The sequence below is a fragment of the Zingiber officinale genome, chromosome 9A (assembly GCF_018446385.1).
Source record: "Zingiber officinale cultivar Zhangliang chromosome 9A, Zo_v1.1, whole genome shotgun sequence".
NCBI lineage: Eukaryota > Viridiplantae > Streptophyta > Magnoliopsida > Zingiberales > Zingiberaceae > Zingiber > Zingiber officinale.
In genome coordinates this window covers 133,650,555-133,661,714 of record NC_056002.1, presented here as the reverse complement: position 1 = coordinate 133,661,714, position 11,160 = coordinate 133,650,555, and the positions used below count along the sequence as shown (strand labels likewise).

Sequence of the window (11,160 nt, the reverse complement as noted above, 5' to 3'; positions counted from 1 at the left end):
GCTCTTTATCCATTAGATGACTATTTCGGCCTATTTCCACTCCTAAAGGCAAATAAGTGGAGGAAAGAGTGGCCATGGGTGGGTACTGCTCAATTGCTCCATAATTGAGTCAACTTATCTTGATTGAACATGAGAAAGATGATGGAACATGGAACATGATAGATACATACGAATTGTGGGTCTTGCAATAAAGAATTGGATGTGCAATAAAGCATGGTTGAGCTCTAGCAACATGTATCATGCATATGGTGGTAGACTTTGACTAGGAAGTGGCTCTTGATTCCGAGTTGAGTTCGATATCATATTGTTCGAGTAGGGTCATCCATTGAGACTTAACTCGAGATCAAATTGAATTGTTGATTACAATACTAAACACTTATTTCTTGATTGAGCAAACGGTAGGATCGAGAGGGATCATGTGATTTTAAATTTTATTTATATTAAAAGTAAGTATGTAGCGGAATAAATAAAAATTGAACACGAAAAAAAGACAAGACACATGCGGTTACTTAGTTCAGAGTCTTTGGTGACTCATACTCCAAGACCTAAGTTCCTTGGACCTATCGAAGGACAATTCACTATAAATCTCTTCCGGAACTATCGGAAGAGGAAATCAAATACAAGTATGAAAGATGAAAAGTGCAACAGTCAACATTTTTCTTTTGTAAGTATGAAATATGTACAAAAATATTAAAGGGTTACCATCATTTAGAGGTGTAGAGTCTGAACGGTCTCGTGTATCGGTGATGGTCTGCCGGCAACAGTCGGATGTCTCGAAGTAGTAGTGTTGTAGCAGTATGGCGTGTTTGGAGCAGCAGAAGAGTCGTAGTAGCTTGAAAATCAGTTGTGTACTTGCTGCTGGTCAAATACCTCTTTTAAAGAGTGTTGAAGGCGTCTCCAATCTCAAAAATTATCTCGAAGATTTTGGACTTGATCAGCCCCGCGAGCTTCGGTCCCTATCCACGCGAGAGCGCCTCCAAGCTCTTTTCAACACGCCTCTGAGGTACCTTCAATTCGCCTCCAAGGCACCTCCAACGCTTCTAGGGCACCTTTGCGCCACGAAGCCTTATTCGTCAATTTTATCTCATTGAGGCCTTCGACAAGTCCAGGGCGTCTCTAAGCGCTACTCTAGGGCACCTCTGAGCACATTTGAGGCGCCTCGGATACTGTTCATCTGAGAATATTTTTTACCATTTAACCTTGCAAAAATGCATTAGTCCTAAAATAAAATGGAACATGCAAAACAAAGTTAGCACAATATAGAACAATATTATTAATTAGATCCAGTCTTTCCAAGACAAGGATCTAGTCATGATCTCAGTTTAGGTTTCCAAAATAGACCTAAACTCGATCAATGCCTACAGTCCCATCAGAGCTAGTCCTCATCAGATCACTCTCCTCCAATGATTTATCTCACTTACCATTTGTCATCCTCGACTTGCCTTTTGACCCACTAAGTATTCCTACCAGTTGTTAGGTCTGTAGATCGAGCTGGATTTCGGCCAACTGTTAGGTTCTGCAGATCTAACCGGATTTCCCGCCATATATCGAGTCACTCCTTGACATATCTAGACTTCCCACTAGCTATTAGCTCTACAGACCTAGTGGGATTTCAACCTAGTGTCAGTTCCTCTAGATCCGTCAATTCCTATAAACTTGGTAAAAATATTAGAACACACAAAATCTAATTTTAACAATTTATTATTCATGATAAGTATTTACAAACGACGACAAAAAAGGGATGAACGGGGAATCGAAAGCCGACGGTGAACTGATCCTTAAAAAACACAGAAAAATCCACCGGTGGTTCGTGTGGCCGGTCGTAAGCCGATGGAATGACAACTTGGTAATTGGAGGGAAAATGGTAAGCGAATTTTATCTTTTCAATGTCGTCCCCGTCGAACCTGGATTTTGTAGAAGTATACTAGAGCCTAGGGACGGGGACGGGAGGTTGTGGGGTTGCGAAGAACCGGCCATCGAAAACAAAGGATTTGAGAAGGAGCAATGAACGGATTTAGAAAAGGAAAAAAAATGAAGAAGCATATAGAAAACGATCGTCGGAGAAGAAGAAGAGATGAAGCGTCGCAGAGAAGGCTCGAAGATGAAAGCACAAGGGATGAAGATGACGGCGATGCGAAGTGAGGCTTATAAACCTCGTGGTCGATCGCCCTGAACCATCCAATCCAAGGTTCGAAAAATCAGGAGAAAATCCGGTCGTAGAATTTGAAAAGGCGTCTAACACCTCACCAACAGATATCCATTTGTCACGCCAAACGTGCGGCGACAGAAAGTGGGATACATGGCGATCAGCTATTAGAAAGACATTAACGAAGCTTAATTAAAAGATATGGTTGCGTGCTCGGCCATAATGAGCAGAGATTTGCATGATCTTCAAGAAATTTAGATGATGTCAGCTACTATGAAAGGGCGCTCATCCAAGGGAGCGCAGGGAAAGGAGAAATTTCACTAAGTGTTGTCACCCATCGTCTCGATTGGCACAGAGAGTGGATTATCACATAGTCGAACGGCTGATTCACTATCTGCTTGGGAGGTATGATCCGAGCAGCCGCTACAAACCCAGCCATCGAAATAAAGCCGAACGACGTAGATATTTGTTCCGATTAGGAACTTGGGAGTGTATATGGTACGATCGGATGTGGAAACCACCGAAGACTCTACTAGTCCAGTCAGTCAGACTTGCAGCCTCCTTCAACTAGACTTGAGAGAGAGACTTGTGATGTACCGATAAAGGGGGGCCCACCTGGTGCGGGTCAACTGCCGAGGTGGAGGTCAAAGTCAAGGTGGTCAATGCCAAGGTGTCAAAATGCTCGCCTATAGTATCCAAGCAGAGGTGTACTACAACGGATGGTCAGGGCAATCAGTGTCCGAGCGGGCCAACCGTCTAGTTCGAGATAATATGGTAACACATCCAGACGCCCAGTGCGGAATGGTAGGACGCTGAGGAGATCGAAGAGCTTGTTCGATCGGGAGGGACAAGATAAGCTATTACACCCAGTCACCGCAAGGAAGGGCAGCTGAGGCCGGCAGAGCGGAGGAGTCCTGGCCGAGCGGCTATCTCGCTTGGTAAAGCAGCGGGACCATTGTTATATCTCTTGATATCCTTTTGGGAGATAGTGTCGCTTACACGAGGTATGGTCAGCAGGCGGATCGTACGGCGGAAGCTTTTTCTATCTTGTTAGGGATATGTATGTCCTATTAAGGTATGGTGTTGGATGCACTTTCCTGATAGGTCCTTTCATAGAACACATTGGAGGGCGTGCTCATGCCTCGAGGAGCATGTACGTCGCCTACCAGAGCTCTATATAAAGGGGGGTCAAACACCGGCGGAGGTACGCGTTATTCACTGTTTGCACTTGTGTTCTTATTGCTCCGCTTTCCTTATACTTTCGGTGACTGACTTGAGTGTCGGAGGCTCAACGTCGGAGATCCCTTTCCTGACTCAGCACTGACGTTTCTTGTTTTACAGAACGAGATGTGGTCTACATCCTGTCAATACAGCAATCTCATTTTCAACTTTCCACCCTCCGTTTTCAGAAAGGATCTGTCACCATAATTAGGGTTAAGATTGAATTAGTGATTGAAACGATAGAATAGTTTTGAAAATTATGGATGTGGTCTTTTCGAGATCCCGAAGCTCTTAGGACTGCTCGCGTTCGTATTGGCTACAACTGGACTGGTCCATGATCTCCTACATAGATCCTAACCGATTGTTTTCGGTTATGTTAGTTATTTTCTTAGCTTTTACTTCCCATAGCTTTACTTGCTTAGTTCATATGACCAACTTGGTCCACTTTGCTAGTTGGCTTTGTTCACCTAGGCACGATACACCTACCGTAATCATATAGTATAAAAACATTGATGTGTCTAAATCCGATCGGTCAAGTGATACGATGAGTTCTATCTCACTGTGTATCCATTAGCAGGATGGCCAATTGATAAATTCCTATGGCCTACTCTAACTCTTTAACAATGAAAGAAGCCTACCGATTCTTCAATGCAAGCCTTCAAAGATGGTGAGACATTATCATACAAGTACTCCAATAAATTGTTCTATAAACAGCCACAGCCTAATAATTGCCAACCATAGCGAACATTTAAACATCTGCCCAATCAATCTATCCAAGTCCATTTTAAGTCAACAACCAAACTTACGTACGAATGTCTAATTCATTTATAATCAAGTCGTCTCCTTGTTAAGTCTTCCTCATGCTAGTCGCGCTCTTTATCCATTAGATGACTATTTCGTCCTATTTCCACTGCTAAAGGCAAATGATTAAGTGGAGGAAAGAGTGGCCACATGGGTGAGTACTACTCAATTGCTCCATAATTGAGTCAATTTATTTTGATTGAACAAGAGAAAGATGATGGAAGATAGATAGATAAATAGATACATGAAAAAAAAGATAAGACACATGCGGTTATTTAGTTCGGAGTCTTTGGCGACTCCTACTCTAAGATCCAAGTTCCTTGGACCTATCGATGAACAATTCACTATAAATCTCTTTCGGAATTGCCAGAAGAGGAAACCGAATACAGGTATGAAAGATGGAAAGTGCAACAGTCTACACTTTCCTTTTGTAAGTATGAAATACCTTTTGTAAGTATGAAATATGTACAAAAATATTAAAGTGTTACGAACATTTAGAGGTGTAGAGTCTGAACGGTCTCGTGTATCGGTGTTAGTCTGCCGACAACAGTCGGATGTCTCGAAGTAATAGTGCTATAGCAGTACGGCGTGTTTGGAACAGAAGAAGAGTCGTAACAGCTCAAAAATCAATTGTGTGCTTGCTGTTGGTCGAATAGCTCTTTTAAAGAGTGTTTAAGACGTCTCCAATCTCAAAAATTATCTCGAAGATTTCGGACTTGATCCGCCCCTGAGCTTCGGCCTCTATCCACGCGAGAGCACCTCCAAGCTCTTTTGAGATGCCTCCAATGCGCCTCTGAGGTACCTTCAACGCGCCTCCGAGGCGCCTCCAACGCTTCCAAGGCACCTTTGTGCCACGAAGCCTTATTCGTCAATTTTATCTCATTGAGGTCTTCGACAAGTCTAGGGCGTCTCCAAGCGTTACTCTCGGGCGCCTCTGAGCACATCTGAGGCACCTCGGACACTATTCATCCGAGACTATTTTTTGCCATTTAACCGTGCAAAAATGCATTAGTCCAAAAATAAAGTAGAACTTACAAAACAAAGTTAGTATAATATAGAATAATATTATTAATTAGATCTTGCCTTTCCAAGACAAGGATCTAATCATGATCTCAATTTATGTTTCCAAAATATACCTAAACTCAACCAACACCTACAGTCCCATCAGGACTCATCCTCATTAGATCACTCTCCTATGATGATTTATCTCACTTAACCATTTGTCGTCCTAGACTTGCCTTTTAACCCACTAGGTATTCCTGCAGTTGTTAGGTCTGTAGATCGAGCTGGACTTTAGCCAACTGTTATGTCTTACAGATCCAACCAGACTTCTCGCCAGATATCAGGTCATTCCTTGACATATCTTGACTTCCCACTAGCTATTAGATCTACAGACCTAGTAGGATTTCAGCCTAGTGTCAGTTCCTCTAACCCCTTCAATTCTTATATACTTGGTAAAAATATCAAAACACACAAAACATAATTTTAACAATTTATTATTCATCAAAACATAAGTTAATCATTTGTATCAACTGAACCAACACAAACTACTAGGTAAACTCTATTAAAATATTTATAATCTTTCACAATTCAAGTATATTCAAGTATTTAGGGTTGTTGATGCTTCTCGTGGTTGAGTCCATCTCGCCCTAGGCCTTGAAGCTTGTCAAAAGCTCTAAATGCCCTATAAACTAACTTGAACTACTCATCTTCTTGCCCAAAAACACTTAACTTGAAACCCAACCCGCCTAACTTATCGCCTAAACCTCGTCAAACATCCGGTCCAAATATTATTGCAACCCTAGAATTCCACAAAAACAGAAAGCATTTTCATCTCTCCACAAATGCCCTTTCATTACACTATACAACCATCATTTTGCCTCCCACAAATACATGTCTTTTCATCTCTTATTTCTTCTTTCATCCACATTAATAATAATAATAAGATTAATAATAAAATATATGTGTTTTTATTTCTTCTTTATGTTTATCTATTTTGTTTCTTATTCACCATTCATATAGAAATAATTTTTTATCCAATTAAATGTGTCAAAAATTCTAAACTAAATAGAGGTTTGGTAAACTACTAACACTCACCTTTTTTTTTTTTTTTTTAATGTTTATATAACTATTATCGTCAAAATTGCTACATGAATATATAATGGTTAAGTTTTACAAACAAGCATTCTATTCTAATCCTTAGAACTTATTAGTTTATTCTATGCCTTCATTATAGTTTGGCAAATTTCGAAAACAAGCCTTCTTTTTTATTGTTCTCTCTTTGCAACTTCTTGAGTTTCAAGTTGTTTATATATATATATATATATAGGTCTATATAAAAAATTCGACCACTAATATAAAAGTCTAAATTAGACAAAATAAAAAAAAAATGAACACGGTTGTGTTCTTTGTTTTATAGTCATTTTATGTTCTAATTTTTGGCGGGCCATGTAAAAATTTTAAACAAGCCAAGATTGATAGTTTTGTTTCATTTGATAATTTTGTTGTTACTCATGCACATTCCATTGTTAGTCAAAACGGTTGGAATCTATGATGATATTTTAATGCGTAGCCAAATATCTTTAAGTTAGGGTTTTATTGTATTTCAATATGTGGGTCTAAGTGTATATGGAATTAGGAGAATATATATATAACCGATGGTTAAGGAGCATCGGAAATGACAAAGCTTTCGCAAAAGAAGCAAGCGAGTGAGAAGGATGGCACGAGAGAGGAGCCGACGGACTCGGTGCATTTGAAGTACAAGGAGCAGTGGAAGAGCGTTTTGGTGAAGCGAGAAAGACACACGAGGAATGTGCCAGAAGTAAGACCGATCAAGGCGACTAGAACTGGGTATGGGCGATCTAGTGTCCGAGTGATCGTAGTATCACCCATGTGACTGGAGAAGGCGGTCAGCTAATGGTCAAGGACAAAGGTTAACCATATTCCAAACGATTGGAAGTAGTTTAGGTGACCGAAAGCCGACTGCTGAGTCATCTAGACTCATTGTTGGAAAGTATGAGAACGACCACGTCAACAACTTCTAGGAGACCGAAAAGCCTTTAGGTGACCAGAAGGAGCTGTGCTATCCAAAGCCGTTAACGAACCGTTGCCAAAGTGGATAAAATCTAAAGCCACATTAGCAAAGATCTAACCAACCGGAAGACTTCCAAGCGACTGAAAGGTGCCACGCCACTACAAGAGTTAGATTGAGATTGAGAATATATAGGACTCAAGCTCGAAGAAAAAAAGAAAACAACACACTCGAATTCATTGTCTTTTGGTTCTGTTTTATTACTCTTGTGCTCAATTGCTATAAGAGGTTTCTCTTCGGGTTGAAAACTTAGTGGATATACTTTCATAGTTCTTGGACTAGCAACTCTTGGATTACAAATCAAGTAAATTTCAAGTCTCTTTCTTTCATGCATTATTTGTTTTAGTAATGTATGTCATTGTTAAGTCGTAGATAATTTACCTCTCCCCTCTAGCGATCTGACCTACTTTCACAACACCAACAAAAACAATTATGAATTTTTTGCGTTTTCAAAAATAATGCATGTTTAATTATCACGGTACTTAGAGAGTAGTTCACCAACAAATTCTCCCCACCTCGCCTTGTAAATTCCTCATAATACACTCAACTAATTGCTATTTATTTTGAGACTTGTATAAGTTTAGATAGGTCCAAAATAGCTTTCACATGAATAACAAAGAACACAACACAAATACATTAAAAAAAAAAAAAGAGAGAGAGAAGAACTATAATGTAGATCAAAGAAGAAAAGCTCGAAATCTATGGAATCGATATTTGCAAATTCGAATTATTCCATAGAACAATCAGCTCTGAAACAATGGACATTTTGTGCCAAAAACTTTGAAAAGTTGTTGTGGCAAATTTCACAGTTTAGCAAGTTTCAGTTATTTCCTTTCTTCATTAGTCTCAAGAGAGAATTACTACAAGAAAGGAGGAGGAGGAGGAGGAAGATGAAGATGAAGATTGACCGGCGGCTAAATTCCGATAGATCACAAGGCGGACAAACTGGTGGAGAAAGCCATGCCAGTCATCGGTAGCCATGAAGAGAGGAAGACGAAGAAGAAGAAGTCTCAAGGGAGAATTACTGCAAGAAACAGAAAAAGGGGAGAAGAAGAAGAAGAAGATGATGAAGAGGAGGAGGCCGAGGAAGAAGAAGATTGACCGGCGTGTGAATTCTGTTAGATGACAAGGTGTCGAGGCCGGTGAAGAAAGCCACGCCAGTCCTTGATAGCCACGAAGAGAGGAAGAGGAAGAGGAACATGAAGAGGAAGAAGTTTCAAGGGAGAATTACTACAAGAAAAAGCAGAAACAGGGAAGAAGAGAGGAAGAAGAAGAGGAGGAGAAGAAGATTAACCGGTGCGTGAATTCCGTTAGATCACAAGGCGTCTAGGCCGGCAGAGAAAGCCACGCCGGTCATCGGTAGCCACGAAAAGCCGTAGATGAACTTGGCCACCGTGAACTTGCTCGCCTCGGACGGCAGAGTGATGACTCTGAAGCCGGGCCAGTTGACGCGCATGGCGACGCCGGCGCCGGGGCCGGAGTTCATGTACTCGCCGTAGTAGAGGGTGCCGAGGGCGAAGGCGCCGTCCCACTCCAGCCACCCGGCGGGGTGGATGTGGTCCCCCATGGAGGATTGCATGTACACCACCCTGGCGTACTGCCTCCACGGCCGGCCCAGGTAGGTGGGGTAGTCGGCCTTGGCCGCCTCCAGCTCCGGCTCCGCCGTCAGCCGGCAGAAGTGGATGGAGATGCCGGTGTTCTGGTTGGGGTCCTTCCGGCCCTGCGCCGTGATGGTGTTCTTCTGCTGCGGCAGCGGCTTGCGCGCCGACAGAGTGCATCGCTGCAGCACCGCCGCCGCGTTGCCGAAGATGAAGTCCACGGTTCCGTAGACGCCGCACTCCCGGTAGAATTGCCGCTGCGAGTGCACGTACAGCGTGTCCTGGTATCCCCTGATGTCGCACCTGTACACCGCCGCGCGGTCCGCCCCCACCCGCAGCGCCACCGCCTGGTGCTTTTCCGGCCCCGCCGTGTTCTCCACCGTTATGTCCCTCATAATGAACCCCGTCCCCGTCGCCGCTGCCACGAATTAATTAATGCGATCATCGAATTGAAGCTCTTGAATATTTAATTTGACGGAACAGGGCAAGGATTGTGTTGTGCGTACCTAGCGTGGCGGTGTGGAAGGTAGTGAATTTGTCGGCGACGCTGCGGGATCCGGCGATGATGGTCTGGGTTTTGCCGTCGCCGATGAGCATGAGGTTTGTCTTCTTCCTCGCAATCTTGATATTCTCAGTGTACCGGCCCGCCCTGATGTAGATGATGATTCGCCGGCCGCTGTTCTCCGGCGCGGCCTTGACGGCCTCAGTGATTGTCCTGTAGGTGCTGTTCCCATCCTTGGATACCACCATGTCGGCCTGGATGTTCGCCGCCGGTATCTGAAGAAGCCGCCGGTCCTTCTTCCCCATCCAATCCGGGAATTCTTTGTCGCCGTCGCCGTCGCCGACGGGGGCGGCGAGGAGCTTTCTCTTCTTTTTGTTCTGGATGGGAATGCCGGTGAAGTCCTTGTTCCGGCTGACGCCGGAGAACATGGCGAGACTGTTGCTGAGGAGCTCAGAGAGGTCCTTCAACTGGTCCTCCATGAACTCCCTCACGTAGGGATCCTCCACCTGCTGCAGCCCTTCCTGGCACGTGTCGTGGTTCGTCGCGGCGCCGCTCAGCCACGTCAGCACGTCCTCGTCGGAGGCGCCCCTGACCCGAGCTTCCGTGGACTGCAAGGGCGACGACGACGGGGGCAGCACGACGAGCAGCGAGTCGGAGAGCTGTTCCAGCGAGTCGCCCAGCAGCTCCATGCAGTCGCGGAAGGCGGCGCGGGCGAGCTTCCCCATTCCGGTGCCGGTGATCGCGGAGGCGCCGTACATCGCGTCGCCGACGCGGCCGCGCGTCATGTTGATGGAGATGTGCACCAAATCGCGCACGCCGGCCTCGAAGGAGCCCGGGTAGTCGAGCAGCGAGCTCAGGCACAGGGCCGGGAACCGAGTCAGGCCGCACGCCTGCGACATCGCCTGCGTCGGCGCCCGACTCGGCAACGACCCCGACCGGTTCCCGCCGCGCATAACGAGGACAGTCACCGACACGCCGCCAGCAAAGAGGAGGAAGGCGGCGGCCAGCAAACCCGCCCAGAAGAATCGGCGCCGCCGCTGCTTTGACTTTGACTCGTCGCGACTCGGCTGGGGATTGCCGGAAACAGAGTGAGTCGACGAACCGAGTCGACCGTAGTCCATGTCTAAACGAAGAGCGAGTGTGCTAGGAGCCTAGGAAGGGAAGCATTTAAGAGTAATTGAGGGGATGATGGGCGTTTACTTGGAAGGAGAGGTTGGTGGGAGGTCCATGTCCTGATCCATGTGAGATGAAGGCGACTGGTCACTTCACCCTAAACCCACAAGGGCAAGACAAATTTTGAGTGAGGGGGCTTCTTATGCATCTTATGATCACATGACCTTGTTCTATGAATAATGGAGAGTCTTATATCATTAATTTAGTAGGTAGATAAGAGAGGTGCACTAATTCTAAAACATATCATTTTGTCTACTTTTCATTAATCATTATAGATGAGTTACCTTAGTAGAATAGGTCATTAGTTTCGACGTTCTATTTTATCCTTCATAATTCAAATGATTCCTCTTGGACGCACTAGTTTTGGAGTATAGAGGATGAATTGAGACTCAACATCAAGATTCAAGCGTCAATTTTACTAGAATTGTTCCCTTTTGGTGGTCCTTTATAAGTGTTTGGTGTGGGTTGAAGAGGAGATCTTAAATGGTTACTTGGCATAAACTTTTCTTACTTTGTTGCTTAATCAACTCGTTTCTTTTGTAGAGGAGTACACTTCATCTTGGAGAGGTGGCCTTTATCATAGATATGAGGATGACTTGATATTATGGAGTTAACTGTATTGTATGTG

General features: G+C 44.2%; 1 protein-coding gene across 1 annotated transcript; it reads right to left on the bottom strand.

Moving 5' to 3' along the window:
• Window positions 1-7,985: 7,985 nt before the first annotated feature.
• LOC122020162 (pectinesterase-like) lies at window positions 7,986-11,160 on the bottom strand. Its single transcript, XM_042577944.1, has 2 exons — window positions 9,364-11,160; window positions 7,986-9,275 (listed from the first exon to the last, which is right to left on the bottom strand). The coding sequence occupies exons 1-2, from the start codon at window positions 10,478-10,480 to the stop codon at window positions 8,575-8,577; spliced, it is 1,818 nt and encodes a 605-aa protein (XP_042433878.1). The 5' UTR covers window positions 10,481-11,160; the 3' UTR covers window positions 7,986-8,574.

Bases quoted from the DNA above. Each gene is read 5' to 3' on its own strand.
- LOC122020162 (XM_042577944.1), bottom strand. From the start codon at position 10,480: ATGGACTACGGTCGACTCGGTTCGTCGACTCACTCTGTTTCCGGCAAT. The intron at 9,276-9,363 runs GTACGCACAACA...AATTCGTGGCAG, and splicing joins CTTCCACACCGCCACGCTAG to CGGCGACGGGGACGGGGTTC.